At 41.0% G+C, this 22,946-nt stretch overlaps 1 protein-coding gene across 1 annotated transcript in view; it reads right to left on the bottom strand.

Annotated features, from left to right (window-relative positions):
- The window catches only part of il23r (interleukin 23 receptor), a 37,788-nt gene extending 16,278 nt beyond the window's left edge, over nt 1-21,510 (bottom strand). Inside the window, exons 1-11 of the mRNA XM_088350142.1 lie at nt 21,453-21,510; nt 21,244-21,364; nt 16,702-16,880; nt 14,519-14,642; nt 14,274-14,431; nt 10,645-10,784; nt 10,397-10,553; nt 8,857-8,939; nt 5,248-5,452; nt 1,921-2,121; nt 1,314-1,412 (exon numbers count right to left, since the gene is read on the bottom strand). Coding sequence (XP_088206268.1) covers nt 1,314-1,412; nt 1,921-2,121; nt 5,248-5,452; nt 8,857-8,939; nt 10,397-10,553; nt 10,645-10,784; nt 14,274-14,431; nt 14,519-14,642; nt 16,702-16,880; nt 21,244-21,364; nt 21,453-21,510 — 1,525 coding nt within the window. The remainder of the gene's footprint in view (nt 1-1,313; nt 1,413-1,920; nt 2,122-5,247; nt 5,453-8,856; nt 8,940-10,396; nt 10,554-10,644; nt 10,785-14,273; nt 14,432-14,518; nt 14,643-16,701; nt 16,881-21,243; nt 21,365-21,452) is intronic.
- Nucleotides 21,511-22,946: the final 1,436 nt, after the last annotated feature.

The following is a 22,946-nucleotide window of genomic DNA, read 5'->3' as shown; positions in this document are numbered from 1 at the left end:
CGACCGGCTAGCCCCGCCCCCTTGGCACCGGCTGTAGCAGATTTTCTAATTTGCGTGTGCGCTTCTTAAGGGCAGGTTTTGGGGATTGCCGGTTGCGGGTTCATTGCATTACTTTGCATTATTCTGTTCTGTTTGACTTTAGGAAACCTGTACTTGCCCGTTCTGAGTAAAAGCCTGTTTTGTGAGTATTCCTAGTCTGAGTTCCTGGTTGCCTGTAAGCCTGTTTTTGTTTTTGTCCCTGAGTGTTGGACGACTTTTATTTTCTTAATAAAAGTAACTGATCGTTAACGCGAATGAGTTCACCCTTCCTGCCTCCTGCCTCCGATCTGGTCCGGCCTCGTGACAGAATGAACCCGCCAAGAGGTGAACTCATTCGCGTTAACGTTAAAGTTTGATCACATTACCCGATTTTAGCTAACCTGCATTGGCTCCCTGTTAGCTTAATGTGATTTTAAGGTTCTATGGGCAGGATACAATATATACATGGACTTGCTCCCTCATATCTTTCAGATTTAATTTCCCCCTATGTTCCGGTCCGGAGCCTTCGCTCTGAAAATGCTGGTCTACTAATGATCCCAAGAGCCAAGAAGAGATCCGCAGGTTCGAGAGCCTTCTTCATTCGGGCCTGGGTTTTGTGGAATGCTCCTTCCTCTGAGATTCGATCCGCAACCTCAGTGCAGCATGGTCATCCTGGAAGGGGGATTACCTCATGTGCGGTCCCTTCTCAAGGTTTCTTCATTTTCCTCATGTTGAGGTTTTTGAGTTTTTCCTTGCCCTCATGTAGGTTTTAGATCAGGGGATGGTGTAATAATTGTCTGTGGTTTGCAATAATATGTGGTCTTTGCAGCCCTTTGAGACTCTTTGTGATTAAGGGCTATACAAATAAACATGACTTGACTTGACTTGACTTCCCCCTGAGCCGGAATTCTTGCTGTTTGTAGAGTTTGGAGCTTTATTCTGTGCACCAATAATCATCTCTTTGTCTTCAGTTAGCTTATTCCCTGCCTTATTCCGAATGCTGCTGACTTTTTCCTGTTTTGTTTGTTTGAGGTCTTTCACTATCTGGAAGGCTTTCTTTAAATTGTTCTTAAGGCGCTTTTATCACTCTGATCATTGGTCTTCGATCGATTTCTCCCTTTGCTTCTCTTAACCCTTTTTAAACCTTCATGTTGGCTACTTTATACTTGCCGGTTGACGATTGTTTTTAGCTTGACCAGTACACATTTAGTCACTCAGGGTCATCAGGTCACCTTTTGTAGTTTGTCAGAAACATGTCAAAAATAAGAAACAAAAATGGTGTCTGTGTGTATTACTGAGCTCTCCTGAGTAGGCCAGGATAGAGGACGGCGAGCTGACTCCTCTTCTGCCGACAACGTAAACTGAGATGTTGTACCTCACACCCACAGACAAGCCTAACAACAGGAAAGCAGGGGCTGATAAGATGTAGTCAGGGTTGGGTAGGGTTACTTTAACTTGATTACTTTCAATTACTTTTGGTTTACTCCAATACCAAATATGCTAATAAAAGACAAAAGAAACTAAATATGAATAAAATGACAAAATTTTGTGCAGGGTTGGGGAGTAACGGAATACATGGAACGGCAAAAATAATGTTGGCAAGTTGTTTGGATTTATTTTCATTTTGTTTCTGTCGCATTTTATGGTAGTTTTGCCGGAGATCAAAGAGATCAAAGCCAGGAGAGAAAGCTTACCACGTGTTGTGAGTCATCATTTTATTCATATTTAGTTTATTTTGTCTTTTATTAGCATATTTGGAATTGGAGTAATCCAAAAGCAATTGAAAGTAATCCAGTTAAAATAACCCTACCCAACCCTGGATGTAGTACACAATTTATCCACTAAGTGTCAGTACCGTATTAAAAAAATATCACTGTCAGTATACTGAACAGGCATTGTTACCTGTGACGCTTGCGTTATTTTGATCCGGAGATATTTGCATCCACTTTGGATTGCTTGCCTCTCCAGGTACTTTAATCCATTCTAGCAAAAAGTACAGATCTTCACTTTCTGGTGCTATCGGTCCAGAACGCTCCCAGGAGACGACTAAAGCGCTGCCATTGGCAATTGGGTCAGCTTGTCTGAGGACAGGCCCTGGATCACCTGAACAGAATCATGTCAAGTTGGCAATTTTGCTTGTACTTAAAGTGACGTTATGTATTATTTAGCTTTTCCCCTTTAAAGAAACATTTATTTTACACAACATGAGGCTCACCAAGAAGGAGATGACATATAGAGCCATTGCTATCCTAAAATCCCATCTACAATGTTCACATACATAATGCATATCGTGGAAAATTGTTCTCTACTAAATATACAAATATGTTTTATATAATATCATTATACTGTCTTTCACATTTTCATCTTCTTACACATGTTCTGTATCTTTTTAAATCATCCGACGTTTCCCATGAAAGGAAAAGCCCTTCAATGTCGTTGACCGCCATTTAATGACAATAAAGGCCATTCTTTTTTTTTGTTAATTCAAAAAATAATTAATTGAATAAGTAACGAACTAAATAATTGATTAATTAATTAACTAGTTTGTTCGTTAGCTCACTCGTTCTTTCATTTATCCATCCATCCATCCATCCATCCATCCATCTATCTATCTATCTATCTATCTATCTATCTATCTATCTATCTATCTATCTATCTATCTATCTATACATTCATTCATTCATTCGTTTATATTGCTGGTAAGGGTACCCCCAAAAAAAAACAAAACCATGTGAATGGCTGGGCAAGAAAAGAAAAGAAAAACGGTGCGTTTAGGTCACTTTGAGTTTTCTTAAGTTTATATTTTTCCTTGAGCTTTGTATCACTTGTTTTTCATTTGCACTTTACGAAATACAGTAACATCTAGTGGTCAAATCGTACACAATGTGCCCATAACAATATATCCCTCACATTAAGATTTGTTGAGGAATAATAAATGGCTATGATTGGTCTTCATTGTGTATATTGGTCATAATGATTGTGTCTTAGAATCATAACACCCACATTTGTTATGGATATATTTATAACATGGTTATGGCCAGACAGCAGAAGCATCCAACCATCCTTCCATTACCTGCACTGCTATCCTCAGTAGTACTGGAGCCCATCCCAGCTATCTTTGGGCAGTGGGCAGGGGACACCCTCAACTGGTTGCCAGCCAGTCGCAGGGCACTCAGGGACTGACAATTCGCTCACTCATTCACACCTAAGGACAATTTGGACCGGCCAATTGTCCTGACATGCATGTTTTTACTATCTACTACCGTTTTACTATCAAATTGGATTTTAGATTTCCTTCTCAATAGAGAACAGTCTGTTCGCATTGGTGAAAAAGATTCATGTTCTATTGTCCTCAACACTGGTACGCCTCAGGGCTGTCCATTGTCTCCAACTTTGTTTTCCCTATTCACACATGATTGCCAACCCAATTCTGACCATTCACTATTCGCAAAATATGCAGACGACACCACAGTTACTGGCTTTATTTCAAATGGAGACAAAACTGAATACCGAGCAGAAATTGATTCACTTTCCACCTGGTGTCATGAGAGTAATCTGTTATTGAATGTAGGTAAAACTAAGGAGATGATAATAGATTTCCGTACTAAGCCTCCCCCGCATGTGCCAATGTCAATTAATCGTAGTGATGTGGAACTAGTCCATTCATTCAAGTTTCTGGGTACTTACTTGTCAGCTGACCTCACATGGATTGTCAATGCTACTGATATTCTAAAGTCAGCCAGACAAAGGCTCTACTTCCTTCTTCAACTGAAATCATTCGGAGTCCGTCAATCCATTCTAGTCAATTTTTAACGCGCTATCATTGAATCCGTTTTAACTAGGTCAATCACAGTTTGGGTTGGTTGCGTCATTCAGAAAGAATTGTCAAATATGGAATTAGTAGTGAGGACGGCAGAGGAAATAATAGGTACTGGCCTCCCGTCCCTGCAAAGTATCTACATCAATCGAACTAGAAAACGGACACTAAAAATAATAGACGATCCCAGTCACCCTGCTCGCAGGTACTTTGATTACCTGCCGTCAGGTCGCCGTCTTCGGTCCATTGCGAGCAGGACTTCACGTCTTAAAGAGAGTTTTTACCCTTCCGCTATCCGTATGTTCAACGGGAATTGATTTAGGTTATTATGTATAGTATTATTATGCCAACGGCGTTCCTCCGACCTATTCTACTCTAGTCTTGTTATTTACATATTCTTTATTTTTAAACTATTCTATATAATTACCTTGTATTATACACTAGAATATCTTTTTTACTCAATTCTTTTTATTCTTTTAAATCTATTATTTTATCATTATTGAGTGTTCGCGTGTCAAATGATTTCTTGTATATATCATGTGTATGGTTTATACTGGCTGAATAAATAAATACAATACAATACAATTTGGAATGTGGGAGGAAACCCACGCCAGCATGGGGAGAACATGCAAACTCCACACAGGAAGTTCGATCTCATGACCACAGAACTGTGCCGTACACGCGCTAACCACTGCGTCGCCGTGCTGCCCTACAGCAGAAGCAGTTTATCTTTATAAATTACACAAGATGGTTCTGAAATGTTACATTTTTAATATGTGACACTGCAATACTCTAACACTGTAGCTAGTGTAAAATATATCAAAAAACGTGTTCATGTCGATTAGCCTAGTCGACAAAATTTCTTGGCACCAGAATTCTGCTGGGTGGCGGTAAAGCACTACCTTTGTAGAAAAAGGTTATTGCTTGAGTAAAAAAGGAATAAATAAAGTTTTAGGCTGTAAATAAATAACGAAATTGAAAAAAAAAAAATGGTTGTAAGTAAAAGTAAAAAGGACAATATTGTAATTAAGTGTTATCAGTGATAAACGTGTGCAAGGTAAATATTCAAATGGCTGAATAAATGCTACTTTACGAAAACAGGACAAATAACCTAGCACATATCTTGAAATTAGTCCTCATTGGAACAACTATAATACTTGCTTATGTAAAAACAGTCATTATGGAATGTTCAATTTAAAATTAAGTTGATTAAGCCAAGGGCGTAGTTTTGGCATGAACGGAGGGCACGTGTACCCACAAATATCGAAAAATCATTGTTTTGTCCACACCAATATTAATGATTTTGTTTTACTTATTTATTCATTACAAAAAAGTAGCTATATCCCACCAATGATAAATTCAAACCTAAGTCGATGGATCAAGGCAGTTATATAAAAAAATGGTGCGAATACCTGAAAGTTTGAGTGACACACTTGCAGGCGGTGAAGTCCCATAAGTGGCCACCACTCGAACGGTAAGTGCCATAAGATCAGACGGCACCTGAAGGGAGCACCGGCACGAGGACGTGATGCAGATTACTTTCTGTGGGACGAGACCCCGGCACAGGTCCACCAAGTAGTGCTCCACCTGTCCACTGTATGACTGTGGAGAAGGAGCCTGGAAATTTGGATGCAGGAATTAGGCTCATTGACACAAAACAGCACATTTGAGTTGAAATCAAAAGGTAAACAGAGCGGCAGTTCCTGTTAGAAACAACAACAACAACAACAAAACATACACTTCTAACATCTAAAAGATGAAACCGATTTGGACAAATCAGAATTTAGAAAAAGAACCGTGAGATAGAGTGCATGTACCACATGTTAGAGATGACTGCTAAAAACATATGTCAAATGATTTTTTGACTACAGTGGAACCTCGGTTCTCGACCATAATCCGTTCCAGAACCCTGTTCGAAAACCGATTTGTTCGATCACCGAAATCATTTTTCCCATTAAAAATAATGTAAATCGTTTCAATCCGTTCCAACACCCTGAATGTTTACCTTGAATGTTTAACGTAAACATAAAGCTAACCCAGGCTAATCGTACGTTCGCCTTATCGTAATCTTCCGTACGAAAGATTCCCTAACATGAACGTGTAAAAATAAAAAAAATCAGATAGTTTACAAGTCATTTAGCACCCGGGTCTCCACAACAAGTGGTGAGCGGTTCATTGGAAAGGGGGCTCCGTTACAACACCCTCAATGTTGGGCTCCGTTCCAACACCCTCAATGTTTAACGTAAACTTAAAGCTAACCCAGGCTAATCGTACGTTCTCGTTATCGTAATCTTATGAATAGGATTTCTTACCTTTGTGGTTGTCAGCAGAAGGCGCTCGCACACCTCCTTCATATCTGGCTATTATTTCCTTCTCAAATGCAATAGTTGTACGCACTACATTTCCTTTTTCACCTGTAGCAACTTTGCCGCTTGCACTGACTTTGTTTGGAGGCATAATAAGGGGCTAAAACACCCGTACGCCGCTCAGCATTGCACCCTAGCATACGCACTCACGCATTACCGGCGTTCGAACTCCGATTTTTTGACCGAACAGCGAAGAAAGAATTTCTCTAAATTTTTGGTCGGACATCGATTTGTTCGAACTGAGAGGCGTTCGAAAACTGAGGTTTCACTGTACTTGGTTTGAATGTCATTATGAGTGATTCGTTGGCCCCAACAGACACGGGACCTGACAAATCTCTCAACATGCACAGTAATGTGATTGATATTGATATTTCTAAAGATTCGGATTTGGGCACAACACCGGCTCGGGAGCTTTTATACCCGTGGTCCACACGAGAAAATGACGCGGGAATGACGCGATGAGGAAGCGAACAGTCGCCGACGTCTGTTTTGCGGGCATACCACCGATGAACAGCTGTCATGATTACCCAAGTGGAGCCACCTGGGGTAATCATGTGGCGCGCTGGAATGTGCTTCCTGATTGGTTAATGCTCCCTTTTTAAACGCGTTACGCGGAGAACTCTTTGTCGGAGGATTACTTCTGTACCCCGTAAGACTCTCCCGATTACATGTGCCTTCTTGTTTACCTGATTCTGCCTGCCTGCCTCCGATCCGACCTGCCTCCGATTCGACCTGCTTTCGTCCCACGCTACGATCTTCTCTTCAGTCCTGGTAAACTCGACCTGCCTTCGTCCCACGCTACGATTGATCACGTCTCCCGCTAACCCTTACGCTTCCCCAAATAAAGAATTGTACGAACGCTCTGGGGTCTCCTGCTCTGTTCTGGTCTTCCCTGACAACAGCGGGTTGGCCAATTTTGCGCATTTTCCATCGCGGGCAACCACGGGCAAAAAAAACCGCAAAATTTTACCCGCGATACAGACGCAAACGGCTGTGTGACCGGGCCCTTACTGTGAGTGTCTGCAGATGCAGAGTGAGGCACTCGATTCTCTTGCCTCATGGTAGAGTGCAAAAGCGAGTACAGTATTAGCAAGCTAACAGCAAGTCAAGCAATCCATTAACTGTTTTCCTGTTGCAGATATTTTTCTACAAAAGAAGCAGCACATAGACTTTATTTAAAGGCAAGAAACTAAAACGTTTTTCTTTCTGCGCTACTGTTTATATATTACTTTCTTGCTCTGCTAATCAGGATGAATATGATGTAAGTGAATGTATTTGGGGCAGCACATTGGCGCAGTGGTTAGAGCCTGTGCGGCACAGTTCTGAGGTCATGAGATCGAACCTTCCTTTGTGGGGTTTGCATGTTCACCCTGTGCTTGCGTGGTTTTTCTCCGGGCACTCGGGTTTCCTTCCACATTCCAAAAACATGCATGTCAGGTTAATTGGCTGGTCCAAATTGTTGCTAGGTGTGACTGAGCGAGTGAGTTGTCTGTCTCTGTGTGCTCTGCGACTGGCTGGCAATGAAATGAAATGAAATGAAATGATCTGCATTTATATAGCGCTTTTCAAGTCAATGACTTCCCAAAGCGCTTTACATTGTGCTTCACATTTCCCAATAGCGGCCGTGATCTGTGCAGCCATGTAAGGCGCTAACCTGCTTATTGGGGGTATTGGGGGTTCAGTGTCTTACCCAAGGACACTTCGGCATGTAACACGGACAAGCCGGGATTCGAACTGGGATCCCTTAATCCTAAAACGATCGCTCTACCTCCTGAGCTACTGCAACCAGTTGGGGTGTCCCCTGCCCACTGCCCGAAGACAGCTGGGATGGGCTCCAGCACCCCTGCGACCCTACTGAGGATAAGCGGTGCAGATAATGAATGAATGTATTTGTAAATCCTATTCTGCCTCACCAGACACAAACCTCACCATTGGTCACTGCGCTAAGGACTTGCTCCCTCATATCTTTCCGATTTAATTTCCCCCTATGTTCCAGTCCGAAGCCTTCGTTCTGAAAGCATTGGTCTACTGGTGATCCCAAGAGCCAAGAAGTGTTCCGCAGGTTCGAGAGCGTTCTCCATCCGGGCACCGGTGCTGTGGAATGCTCTTCCCCCTGAGATCTGATCTGCAACCTCAGTGGAAATGTTTAAATCTAAGCTCAAAACACACTTCTACTCTATAGCATTTGAATAACCTATATATTTTTTTGACAATATCTCTGTACTATTTGTAATTGCAACATCCATTGCAGCCTGGTCCTTAAAGGGGGATTACCACATGTGCGGTCCCTTCTCAAGGTTTCTTCATTTTCCTCATGTTGAGGTTTTTTGAGTTTTTCCTTGCCCTCATGTTGGTTTCAGATCAGGGGATGGTGTATTAATAGTCAGAAATAATAGTCTGTGCAATAACCTGTGCAGCCCTTTGAGACTCTTTGTGATTAAGGGCTATACAAATAAAAATGACTTGACTTAACCTGACTTCTTGTCATTAGCATGACGTTGAAACCACCAACCCTATTATTATTTAGCATTTGTGTATTTAAAAAAAAAGTACAACAGAAATGCCAGAAGGTTTTGATAAAAACGCCTTCATTGGAACTGGGTTCAAATCGGCACAAATAACCTTGACAACTTGCCGAAACAAAAATCACGTTACCTTCCACAAAACGGTGACATTCTGCAGTGAGCTGCTCTTGCTATTACTCAATATCCGCCACACACGTAACTGCTGAGACGGTCCTTAAGATAAACACAACGGAAAGATATCAGTTGAAATTAATCATACTATACTCCCACATGTCCACCTTGCATTAGCTGAGTGTTTGCTTGTTGCCACTCCCGGCTAAATTCTATCAGATAAAATGTGTGTACAATTAAAAACAGACCTGATGTTGTGTAATCATTATTTTTCTTTTTTAAAAAGTTAGCTGGCTTAATACGACCACACAAGAGGAATCTCTAGTTATATCCTTTTTATTCTTTTAATAGTCACATCAATATCTTAATCAAGTGAATCATTTAGTGGTAATTAATGCACCCTTTGTTCATTCACATATTTAAATGTAGTTATATACTTCTTGTTTTATACGCTCGTCGCCACAATGTATACATTCTTTTAGTTTTTACAGTCTTTACATTGTTTTAAGTTGTCTTCTAATCAGGGTTGGGTAGGTTTACTTTAACTGGATTACTTTCAATTACTTTTGGATTACTCCAATACCAAATATGCTAATAAAAGACAAAAGAAACTAAATATGAATAAAATGACAAAATTTTGTGCAGGGTTGAGGAGTAACGGAATACATGGAACGGCAAAAATGATGTTGGCAAGCTGTTTGGATTTATTTTCATTTTGTTTCTGTCGCATTTTATGTTAGTTTTGCCGGAGATCAAAGAGATCAAAGCCAGGAGAGAAAGCTTACCACGTGTTGTGAGTCATCATTTTAGTGTCAAGCCTGGATTTTGAAAAATTACACTGATTTATGTTCACTTTTTTCATTTCCTTCCATCTCCATTCTTTCTGGTATGAAAACGAGTGTCAGCCATTTTGAACGAGCACTCATAAAACGATCAAAGCGCCCTGCGACTGGCTGGCAACCAGTTCAGGGTGTCCCCTGCCCACCGCCCAAAGATGGCACCAGCACCCCCAGCGAGCCAACTGAGAATAAGCGGGGCAGATAATGGATGGATGGAAACCATCAAAGCATTGTTCTGTACTCACGAAACCTAAATATTTGTCACACAAAGCAGGTTAAACGATGACTTGAAGCTGTAGAATAGTGAGATAGAAGTAAAAAGGGAAATTGGAGATTCATTTTTGCTAAGCCAGACAAAAGAAAAGAGGAAAGCAAGAGGTAGTTGCTATTCCTACTTTTGCATAAAACGATAGCTGATGAAACAAAACACAGGTTCCGTACACCTATTTCATGGCTAAAATCATCGTATTTCAAAATCAATTTTTCTTCATTTAAAAGCGTTGTCTATGAAGTCAGACTGCCACGTCAATGGAAATCATTTCAAGCATTTACAAGCACTTCACCCAAAATTCAAGCATTTTTCTGACTTTGAAATCATTTTTAAGGATTTCAAGCACCCGTACGAACCCTGTAGACCCATCAAGAAAAGAAGGGGCCCCAAAACATAGCCCGATAACGGAACAAGTCATGTCAGCACCAAACAAAAAAATAAGATCTTACTCTTTCCCGGACTTCTGCTTTTCACCTCTGAGCTCCATTTGCTGCATTTTGAGGTTCTCGAGCTACAAGTCCTGATTTGGAATCGGTAGCGTACGAGAGGCTCCAGACCACCCACTCGGATCTCGTCCTGGCTGACCTGAGTCGCTCCTCTTGCATCCTAACATTAGGAGAAGAGAAGGGGGGTGGTCACATAAAGAGGACCACCTGATTGTTTTTGTTTTTTGTTTTTTTTTTGTGAGTGTATGTACCCAAGAGGAAGCATTTTCCCGGCGGAATCTGACGGAAGCGAGAAGCTGTGACGGATCTTCGTTGCTTTCCCACCGCAACATGGCCGCCAGCGAGGAGTTCTCGAATTGAACGTGTTTGATACGAGGACTTTGAGGTATAACTGTAAAGAGTAAGGAGGGGCATGTCGGCTAATGTAATTAAAATTTAAGAAAATAAATAAAATCATAAAATGTTAACCTGGGACTGAATTTGAAAGAAATGTTTTAAAAGGTTTTTGGTCCAGAATGAGTGGCATTGCCAATTCACAAAACATGTTTGTATTTGTGCCATATCCAGGGTTGGATAGGGTTACTTTAACTTGATTACTTTCAATTACTTTTGGATTACTCCAATACCAAATATGCTAATAAAAGACAAAAGAAACTAAATATGAATAAAGTTACTAAATTTTGTGCAGGCTTGGGGAGTAACAGAATGATGTTGGCAAGCTGTTTGGATTGATTTTCATTTTGTTTCTGTCGCATTTTATGTTCGTTTTGCCGGAGATCAAAGAGATCAAAGCCAGGAGAGAAAGCTTACCACGTGTTGTGAGTCATCATTTTATTCATATTTAATTTATTTTGTCTTTTATTAGCATATTTGGTATTGGAGTAATCCAAAAGTAATTGAAAGTAATCAAGTTAAAGTAACCCTACCCAACCCTGGCCATATCAAACTCAAATCTCTGATTTTGTTTTTTAAATAATACAATTAAAATGTATTAATTACATCATTTTCAAGGATTAAATCGTCAAGAACAGCTAGTTAAAGTAACCCAAAAAAATTCACAGCTAAATGTGTCGTGATTACCTAACTGGAGCCACCTGAGGTAATCAGCTGGCGTGCTTCCTGATTGGTGGAAGCTTTCTACTTAAGCTGTCAGCGTCCAGAGACGTTCGAGTGTACTCCTCGTTTCCATGAGTGAGCCTCCAACATTCAAGGTACCCACGATCCCTTTGTCTATTCCAAGCCTGCTTCTCGTTGCCTGACCCTTTTCTGTTACAAGTTTACGATCTACTCTCCCGCCCCGGTCACCGACTTACCTGCTACGTTACTCGTCACGCGTTTCACCACGGAGCTGCCATTCCGTCCAAAGAGGCTTTCTGCAACCAAGACCCGACGTTTCAAGCCTGCTCCACCGACCCTTGTCCAAATAAACTATAAAACTGACGCTATTGGATCCGAGTGCTTGTTCTGGTCTCTGACAAAATGTGTCATGATTACTCATTGCCCTCACCTGTGCCCGCTTGTTTGGCGCCAGCTGCTGCCTGATTGATTCCCCTTCTAATTAAACAGTCCGTCAGCGAACCTCCGCGTACGCAAAGCAAGCACTTTGACTCTGGCTCCCGTCTGTCCCGTCCTCATCTGTATCCTGCTCGTCTGTCCCTGATTTCCCAATCATTTCCAGCTCCCTGATTTTGCCCTGCCTTTGACAACCCTCTGATCTCTCGCTACGGCTACTTGGCCCGTTTTGGCACACCGACTACGCTCCGATCGGCCGTCACTGCAACTCCACTCGCTTGCGCATTCCGACCACACGTGAGTTTCTTGCTCCTCCTGCCCAACGAGCACCGGACCACTGTCGTCTGTTTCCCCGCACCTGACTTCCTCGATTCTACATTTATGCTTTGTGTGAAACGTTGCGCGTTTGGGTCTACCATCTGTTCTGGTTCTGACAAAATGAAAGTTACGAAATGTTGACCCTTATTTCTTGTCAAGTAAAAAGAAACCTATTACTGAAAATGAGCACATTCATTTTCCCACAGCAAATATATTAATTATTTTTTTTAAATATATTTTTAAATTTATTGTCTATTTTGAAGCTTAAGCTCCAATGTCCTCATCCTAAACCTTAGCTTTCAAAGTTGTTTACTCGTAACATTTGCTGACAAAATCGTTTTTTAAAGATTGTCATTTACATATAGCATGTAATTTAGCAAGCACGGCGGCGCAGTTCATGTCTTGGGAACCTCCTGCGTGGGTTCAAATCCAGCTCCAGACTTCCTGTGCGGAGTTTGTATGTTCTCCCCGTGCTTGCGTGTGTTTCCTCCGGGCGCTCCGGTTTCCTCCCACATTCCAAAAACATGCATTTCAGGTGAATTGGCCGGTCCAAATTGTCCCTAGGTGTGAATGAGCGAGCGAGTTGTCTGTCCCTGTGTGCCCTGCGATTGGCTGGCAACCAGTTCAGGGTGTCCCCTGCCCACTGCCCGATGATTGCTGGGATGGGCTCCAGCACACCCGCGACCCTACTGAGGATAAGCAGTGTAGCTGATGAGATGAGATGTAATTTAGCAATTTTTTTCTTTGAAGAAATAAGGGTAAAAGTAAAATATTTAGCTAAAAGTCTTTTCATTTTTATTTTCAACTTGTGTTTCTTGAAACACAAACATTAAATTAACTGTGCGTATTATTTGGCCACTATAACTTGCTGGATTGATGGGTGCCACCAGGCTGTTCTTGCTCAAGACACACCACAGGAAATGGTGCTCCTATGACCCTAGTGGTTAACAGGGTTGGGTATGGTTATTTTAACTGGATTACTTTCAATTACTTTTGGATGACTCCAATACCAAATATGCTAATAAAAGACAAAAGAAACTAAATATGAATAAAATGACTCAATTTTGTGCAGGCTCGGGGAGTAACGGAACACATGGAACGCCAAAAATGATGTTGGCAAGCTGTTTGGATTGATTTTCATTTTGTTTCTGTCGCATTTTATGTTCGTTTTGCCGGAGATCAAAGAGATCAAAGCCAGGAGAGAAAGCTTACCACGTGTTGTGAGTCATAATTGTATTCATATTTAGTTTCTTTTGTCTTTTATTAGCATATTTGGTATTGGAGTAATGCGAAAGTAATTGAAAGTAATCAAGTTAAAGTAACCCTACCCAACCCTGGTGGTTAAGGGATCCAACCAACCCACCATTGCGTAGTGCAACCAAAAACGAGTGTTAAAAAGCACAAGAAAAATACAAATTACAGAGACTCAAAGTGACCAAACCGCACTATTTTCCTTCCAACTTTTTTTTTGCTTAGCGTTTTGCATGGATCTAGGTTTTTCGGTGCTTGTAGCAGCAAGATGACGGCCAATTTTGTGAATCTCAGCTTATGTAACATTAATGCCAATTCCTTTCTCTATGAGTATTTTAAAATATGGACTTTATATGATAGTTTATGTATTTTTCTAAACCAGCTCGGTGGCCTTGGGGGTATGGCGCCCGCCCCGAGACTGGGAGGTTGTGGTTCAAGCCTCGGCCGAGTCATACCTAAGACTTAAACATTGGTACCCGTTGCCTCCCTGCTTGGCGTTCAGCATTAGGGCTCGGAAATGGGGGATTTGGTCACCTAATGACTCCCAACACCTCAGTTGGGTTGAGCGAGGGGGCTGGGAATCCCCTCCTCTAAACCAATCTCCCCAAAAGAGTCAGAAATGACTCTAGCCACCTCCCACTAGGGGGATATTACTGTGGTATATTTATATATATATATGTATATAATATATGTATTTTTGCTTGTTTTTTTTAATACTGTTTCAAAACATTTTCACTAGGAAGCGCTAGATAAAACCCGTTAAATGAAAAAAAGATAAAAAATTTCCTTTTTTGCTCACGTATATCCAAAAGGCGCAGCGTGAACGGATCCGAGCGAGAGACTCCGAAGTGGTTGTTGGCGAAGACCACCAACAGGTAGCGCTGGTTTACATCCAGATCAGCTTTCGCCAGCACCACCTTGTCGGCCTCCGACGTCCAGTTCCTCGTGTCGTTTCCGCTGTGAGTGACACGATAAATTATGTCAGTGAGATCAATTGAATTCGGCATTTCTGCATGCTGTCATGTCGAAGGATTGTCCTCTGACCTGCTGAGTGAGACCTTGTAGGAGGTGGCCACATAAGGGTCACGTCCGGCCTGCCAGGTGCACTCCACCGTTGTGGCATGCAAAGTGGTCTCGCATGTAATGTTTCCCGGCTTCTCTGGGGGGTCTATGTTGATGGAAAAGGCTTGTTTTTGGCTAATATGCTTTTGTGAACAGTACAGTGGCCCCTCTTCATACGAACAATGTTGGGAATAACACGTTCCTTGAACAAAAATGCAATTCCGTAACGAGTAATGTAACGCGTCATTGATTACATTTTGTAACTCAACTGTTGTTACAATATGCTGTGTTACGCCGCAACTTTTGGAACGCATGGCATGAATAACATCGCATTCTGTGATTTGATAATTAAATACTCCTCCATTTAACACAATGATGAATACAACACCTATGTCACGATTGCCCTCACCTGGGCCCACTCGTTTGGCGTGAGCTGCTGCTCGTTACCTGATTGGCTCCCCTTCTATTTAAACTCAGTGCTCTCATTCACTCCTTGTCAGTCTGTCAACGAACCTCTGCACTTGCAAGGCATGCATTTTGACTCTGTCCAGTATCTTGCTCGTGTATCCAGTATCCGGTATCGACCCCGTCTGTCCCGTGCTGTCCGGTATCTTGCTCGTGTATCCAGTATCCTATATCATCTCATCTGTCTCGTCTTGTCTGGTATCTTGCTCGTGTAGCCGGTATCGATCCCGTCTGTCCTGTCCGGTATCTTGCTCGTGCATCCTTTATCAATCCCATCTGTCCGGGATCCTGCTCGTGTATCCAGTGTCCAGTATCAATCCTGTCTGTCCCAGCCTGTCTGGTATCTTGCTCGTGCATCCTGTATCCTGTATCGATCCCGTCCTGTCCAATGTCTTGCTCTTGCATAATGTTTCCGGTATCGATCCCTTTCTGTCCGGTATCTCGCTCTCGTATCTTGCTCGTGTATCTGGTATCGACCCCGTCTGTCCTGTCCGGTATCTTGCTCGTGCATCCTGTATCCGGTATCGATCCCGTCTGTTCGGGATCCTGTTGGTGTATTCAGTATCCATTATCGATCCCGTCTGTCCAGTCCTGTCCGATATCTTGCTCGTGTATCCTGTATCTGGTATGGATCTCGTCTGTCCTGCCCGGTTTCGCCCTTATCTGCCCCTGGCTTCCTGTTTTCCCGCACCTGACTTCTCTGTCTCACTTCTTCTGTCCAGCAATTGCCGAATCACTGGCGTTTGTGTTCCTGCGCATGACTACCCCTTTTCCCTAAAATAAAGCCTGGTGTGAAAACGTTACGCGTTTGAGTCCACCGTCATTTCGGGTTTTGACAACCTACAGTGATGAATCGCCTTTTTATTTATAAAATTAATTTTGCATTAGATGATGCCTGGAGAAAAAAGACGTCCCCGGAAATAGAGGAGTATTCGAGTGGTCCGAAGACAAAAGGAATGAAGATCGTCTCAGCTGTTAGCCTGTTCCAATTTTGAGAGGTTGCAAACAAAGAAATATGATGGGTTCACAGATTCCACAGGTTAGTGTGCATGTTTTCTTCTATTTCTCTTATTGTTTGGCTATTTTTAGGCAGTTTTAGGGATCAAGTATTTACGGTATTTTGTAACTAGATAGTTAGTTTAGCAACATGCTACTTTTGGTTGCCAGGTCTCTTAGGGGTTAAGGCAATTAATATTTAAATAAAGTAACCAGTAGCTGTACCTTATCACTTTTTTTCTGGAATGCACCCAGCCCTGCATATGAGCTACGCTAAGTATGAAAATTTTTTAAGATGCCAAATGTCTGTTGAGCAAAACTCTTGCCCGGCATACAATACAATGGATTATTTTAAGAGGCTGTGAACAGATTAATTGGTTTTCGGTTATTTATTTTGGGGAGAATTAGTTACAAAAATTTCTGGAGCTAGAGCTCGATCCAGGAACACATTAATCTGGGATGTAGAGGGGCCACAGCATAACCTCCCCTTCTATTGAATTTCGATATATAATGAGAGGACTTGACTTGATTAGGTCTATTACCTCACATCTCTGAATAAAACACACAATAAGAGATAATATACATTAAATTAAGCTCATGAGGAGATGCAACCAGCTCAAGTCCTGATTTTTGAACGGTGAAATATCGTAAGTGGATATTGTTAGGGCCACTGTATTGATATAAATACTCATTCCTTTACGTACGGCCACCCTGCAGACTGAGGCCATCAACGATGTAAATGGCGCCATCTTGGTGCAGGCGACATAAGAGGTTGAATTTGTGGCGACGCACGTTGGACAGGCGGAACTCAACCACAGAACTGCAGTCAGATGTCTTCCACACAGATTCGGGTGCTGGCCTCAATACTAACGACACCTCTGAGCTGTAAAAGCAAACGTCCAAATTATTATCAATTATAATACATTTAGTATGGAGGTTCTGTATCAAATTTTCACATCAATATGACATTTAATTATTGAGTAGAAAATGATTTTATATTTTATTTATTTGACCATAAGGGATTTTGTACAATTTTATACAAATTACAGTTATTGGATGCAATGAAGATTTTTCACAGAGGAGGCTTAAGTTCGATGACAGGTTCCAAGTGTGGAGTGTTTTGGCTGGGGAATTTTGATAATTGGGTGCTGACGAAGGACTTGGGCCTTGTTTTGATAAACGCTTTGTATTGTTTTGAGAAGCGCTTTGCTGATATGAGTTTCCCTAGACGTGGCGGAGCCTTTCGGCGAGGAGGTGGTGAAGCTGGCACCTGACCTGCCCCATTGGAGGGGCCTTCGTGACGCACCGGTCAGACGAGGTGGCGACTAGGTGGAGGCCACGTGGGGGGTTCCTGGCCCGCCCACGGGGGAGGAGCCAGCACCCCAGCTTGTGAAAAGACGTGGGCAGAAGACAGAAGACAGAAGACGGAAGAAGAGACGGGAGATCAGATCGAGAATGAGAGGGAGGCTCAAAGAAGACTAATTAGACTAATTCGACAATAATTCGGCTAAATTCAAAGGAATTCACTTAGTTAAATTCTTTAAGAAAATAAATCTGTGTGAAAATGTCAGCTATTCTTGTTCATTTTTCCATAAAGAAACGAGCATGCATTGTTAGGAGAATGAAGTTTGTGTTTGGTTAATGGAGTCAGATAACCAATTCAAACAATTTGGTAAACGCTACATTTGTAATGTAGTTTTTTTCCCTAACAGTAGTTATTGATACTTCAAACTGATACCACAACTACATAAAATATAAAACTCCATTTAAAAAAATGACATTTTACAATAAATTTGTTTTATCGTTAAATACATTTTGGAAATTTAATATTCTTCTGATTTCTTGTTTATGATTTTAAAACACTAAAAGGAAGTAGACACGGGTATCTCCCACAGTCCCTAGTTGTACTGGAGTGAAGTGTGGTGAGGCACAGTCAGATTTACAAGTACATTCGCTTACATCTAATTCCTCATTTTATTGGCAAAGCAAAAAATGTATATATAAACTGTAGCATTGGAAAAACATTTTATGTTCAGTAAAAGTTTTTGTCTGACCTTAATTTTTTAAGGTATATGCTGCTCCTTTGGACTAAAAGCATGTATAGAATCCTCCATCATAAAAAAAAAATCCATGCAGCAAGACATTTTTTACTGGATGGCTTAACTTTCTGTCGGACTGCAAATACTATCACTAATTCTATTGTCTGGGGCTGAGGTGTGTGTTGAATTAGAATAATTGGTCTCACTATCGCCCTCTTCCATGAGGCAAGAGAATTATGTGCCTCACTCTGCATCTGCAGATGCTCAGCATAGCAATACGTTACATACTGCTCCTTTTAATAAAAGTATCGATAGGTACAGTGAAAAAAATCCAAGCAATTAGAAAACAATTACAAGCTAGTTTGAGTTCCTCTTATCTTGCTAATACAGTGCGATCACTAATTCTATTGTTTGGGGTTGAGGTGTGCGCAAAATCAGAATCCTTGGTCTCACTATTGCCCTCTGCCATGAGGCAAGAGAATTATGTGCCTCACCCTCTATCAGCAGACACTCAACTCCGTAATACGTAACATTAAAATTATATTAATAATATTTATGATGTCATTTGAAAAGTCAAAAAGAAAATCAAAAGTAAATCCTAAAAGAAGAGGTTGAATGTTAAAACTGAAAAAAACATAACCCGTTAATGTATTAAAAATTGTATGTTTCCATGACTACGGGTGAGGCACAGCAAGTAACTGTGGTACTGATATTTTAAAATATGCTCTCCATTGGCACGTATACCAATACCTGGTTTCAGTCCTCACACATCCGTCAAATAGTTTTTAATCTCTGTTCAAAACATGTTTTGAATCAATAGTCGTGAAAAACGTCAAATATACTGTATTCTTACAGTTTCTTTTCTTTTCAAAACAAAGTTAGTCTTAATGGGGGTACCTTATTTTCTCCTGATAAAATACTCGTCTATTGAGATACCACATACCCATACCACAAGTACATAAGATGAAACATAAGAAATATTCTTAATGGAAAATGTTCAAACCTCAACGGAATATTTCAATCTGAAAATGTCTCGAAATTAATGGCACTTTATTATTTCTCTCATTTCTAATTTTTAGTCCCTGATTTCAAAACAGCCACTAAAAAAGCCAATACTGGCCCCTGTTTGTGTCATGATTACCGATGTGAATCACCTGTGCCCGCTCATTTGGCGTTAACGGCTGCGGGCTCTGATTGGCTCCCTGTTCCTATTTAAGCTCTGTCCTGTCAAACCCCTGTTGTCAGTCCGTCTGCGAACCTCAGTGTATAGTAGACAAGCCTTTTTCGACCCTAACTCCAACCTGTCCCGTTTTTGCTCCCGTCTTTCTCCGGCTACGACCTGTTTTGAACCTGACCACGTCTGCTCTCCCGTCCCAGCTTATGACCTCTTTTTTCCCCCCGACTACGTCTACTCTCCCGTTCTGGTTTACGACTCATTTCCGACCCCGACCACGCTTTGCTCTCCCAGTCCCGGCTACCGACCCGTTTTTCCGTCCCTGACACCGCCATCGCTCACTGCGGAAAATCGACTTCCGTGTTCGGATCACAGTCCGAATCCGAGAGCGACTTGCTTCCCGCGTCCAGTGATCGTGGGCGCAGCCCTTCCTCTTTCTTTTACGGGGGCGTTGTTGCTGTCATGCAGTTTCCGGACAAATTTTCAACATGTTACCTAGTGTTTACTATGTTTGTGTACTGTAATGCTAAATGTAATTCACCCTGGTCATCCTGAAAGGGGGATTACCACTTGTGAGGTCCCTTCTCAAGGTTTCTCTTTTTCCTCACGCATAGGTTTTGAGTTGTTCCTTGCCCGCATATTGGTTTAAGATCGGGTAATTGTGTCATTGTAATTCTGTGCAGTCCTTTGAGACAGTTTTGTGATTAAGGGCTATATAAATAAATGTGACTTGACTTGAATAAATCTTGTGATAAATGTCATGCAATTGGGTCCTGTTTCCGTTCTGGTCCTGACAAAAATGTTTTAAATTGTTTATGATGGATAATTCAATGAAATATTCTTATATTCATTTTTAATTTTATTTCTATTTTCTTCCCTCTCAGTTTGAAGCAAAACTCTCACTTCTACAAAAACAAAGTTGTCAGTGCTGGCCAATGTTCCCTGTAATTTTCCACGGGTCTGAGCGTTCACACAAAGTCAGTGAGCAACCATAATCCCAAGTGTGGCAAGATAATTAATGATCAAACATGTCCAAAACTTGACATCAAGTTACATTTTGCTGAGTTTCCGGCAATGCAAAATTATTTTTCTCTTTTGAATGAATTGACTCATGTACTACTGCAAAGGTTGTACATCCTACAAACGTCATTTGTTCTTACAATTCTTTCACAAGAGATCCATTTCTTTTTATTTCCTGATATATTTTGTCGCATAATATTAACATTTTTGGGGGTTTACTTAGTCGGTTGTAAGATACAGAACTGTATTTAATCACATTTTTTAGTGGAAGTACAATGTTGGCAACAAGATTCACTTGATATAATTGGAAATTATTTGAATGCAACACAAACTTTTTCTTATTTTTTCCGTCTTTTTTTCTACTTTTTTAAAAATTCCTTTTAAAAAAATCTCATTGTGTTTATTTTTTCCGAGCTGTTACTTTTTTCTTTTTGTTCTCTATTTACTTTTTTCCTACATTTCTTTCTTTTCTTTTTTTCTGGCTTTTTTCTAAATGTTTTCTTCTTTTTTTCTCTTGCTTTTGTTTCTTTTTTTCTCTGCTTTTCACTACTTTTTCATTTTGGTATTTTTTTTCTTTTTTGTTCTATTCCCCCCTTTTTTTAAGTCATTTTGTGCATAATTTTACATAATATTTGGTCATGTTGGGATGAAAGAAGCAAAAACAACCTGAAGAGCCGTTTCGGACCCGAAAGAGCCGGTTCCTTTTAGTAAGCCGAGCCGAAGAAGCCGGTTCTCGACAAACTCTACTAACTTTACTCAACTTTGTTGTACTTCGACTCGACTTCAAAATACCGCATTCAGGACACAACATCAGGGGAACTCGTGTATTTTTACCCTCATGCACTGTAACTTTGAATTAAGTTGCTTCTTAATTAGTAATTTTGAGCCCTGATTTTTGTGCGCTGGCTAGATTTTCTTGTGCGCTGAGAATGTGCGAGGGAACACTGGTGCTGGCTGAAGTAATCATTTATGATTTTAATCTTTGACTCCGGGAGTTTTTTTTTTCTTCTTACCTCCATTCACACTTGTTAATGTTGCAGCGCACGACAAGGTCCGAGCCCAGCAGAAGGGGCGAGGGTGGTTCCACGCTGAGGTGGCCCAGGCTCTTGTCGAATATCTGGCATCCGCCGAATTCTGCACAGAAAGAACAAAAAAGCATGAGGGGGACGTGCCTGAGAAAATAATGTTTAAAAAATACTACTGTATAATAGATACTAAATACGATAGATGAGATACTTACTGCTGAGGAGAAACCCTATGAAGCATCTCCAGAATACCATCACCACTCGGTGCTAAGACGACTTCCTGTCTTCAAGCGATCTGTTTTAACATTTTGTGACTTATCCATCTGATAAGAAGAAAATGGCGGCACTTTTGTCGAGATGGCACTTTTTTGTATTCTGCACGTGGGAAGAAAAAACAAATGAGGCCAGTGACCTGATTTGAGGGAGGGGGCCTGGGGATTTAGTCAAAAACGTATACAGGTGCCCTACTTCATTTACCGCAAGACATCTTTCACACAAAAAAGTTCCCGGTTTGACTTGATGACTGCATGATGGTGGTGGGCTCATACATACAGTATCTAGAAATGGGAAAGAACTGATACACATTATGTGTTCATTTTACCTCTGAAAAGTGATGGGTCCCGGGGACTCGCATGCTCAAAAATCTATGGGTCCCAACAGAGATCAATGGGTCCCCAAAATTTAGTGTTATCGCGGTTGAAATTGTAAATCGGCGACAAATATATAATATAAATCTATATATTCATTCAGTTTTAATCATCACTTATCATTTCAAGATTTTTCAGTTCACAGGGGCGGCAGTAGCTCAGGAGGTAGAGCACTCGTCTTGGGATCAAGGGATCCCAGTTCGAATCCCGGCTCGTCCATGTTACATGTCGAAGTGTCCTTGGGTAAGACACTGAACCCCTGACACCCCCAATAAGCAGGTTAGTGCCTTACATGGCTGCAAGGCCGCTATTGGGAAATGTGGAGCACATTGTAAAGCGCTTTGGGAAGTCATTGACTTGAAAAGCGCTATATAAATGCAGATCATTTCATTTCATTTCACAACAATATTGTACATTATACAAAATATTATTGCTGAAATAATTATATTAATCTATATTTTCATTCAGTTTTAATCATCACAGTTAATTGGTAATACAAAGCAGTTATCACTTCAGATTTTTTAGTTAAGAATATTGTACACTATACAATATTGCTGAAATATTTATATATTCATGCAGTTTTAATCATCACAGTTAATTGGTAATACAAAGCAGTTATCACTTCAACTTTTTCAGTTCATATATTCTTCGTGGTTTGCTGTCCTGCCACAGTTGTAATGCCTTCTCAAAGTCCAATCCATTATCATCCTCCTCATAGCGTAACCAGGAGTATAATTTAGTCCATTTTGGCAGAAAAGTCCTTTTCTTGCTAGTATTCTTTTGTTTATTTTCTTTCATCGAATCGTTCGCTTCAAAACACGTGTTTTCCTTGCCTTCGCGGTCTTCTGAAGAATTTCTCCACCGTTTTTTCGTGCCGGAATTATTGCCGTTGTTACCACTTTCTGTGTTATGTTTCGACTTATTACCGACACTGAAGAAATTACCATTTTTTTGTTGATTGGCACCTAATACCAACTGTTTTTTTCTGAGACATACTTTTCTTTCACTCGACAACCACCACAACAATGACGTCATCTCGAAGCA

Source organism: Urocampus carinirostris, chromosome 12, assembly GCF_059441175.1.
Source record: "Urocampus carinirostris isolate Australia breed hairy pipefish chromosome 12, RoL_Ucar_1.0, whole genome shotgun sequence".
Taxonomy (NCBI): Eukaryota; Metazoa; Chordata; class Actinopteri; order Syngnathiformes; family Syngnathidae; genus Urocampus; species Urocampus carinirostris.
Note: the sequence above shows the minus strand (reverse complement) of the source record. Positions and strands in the feature narration are given on the sequence as shown.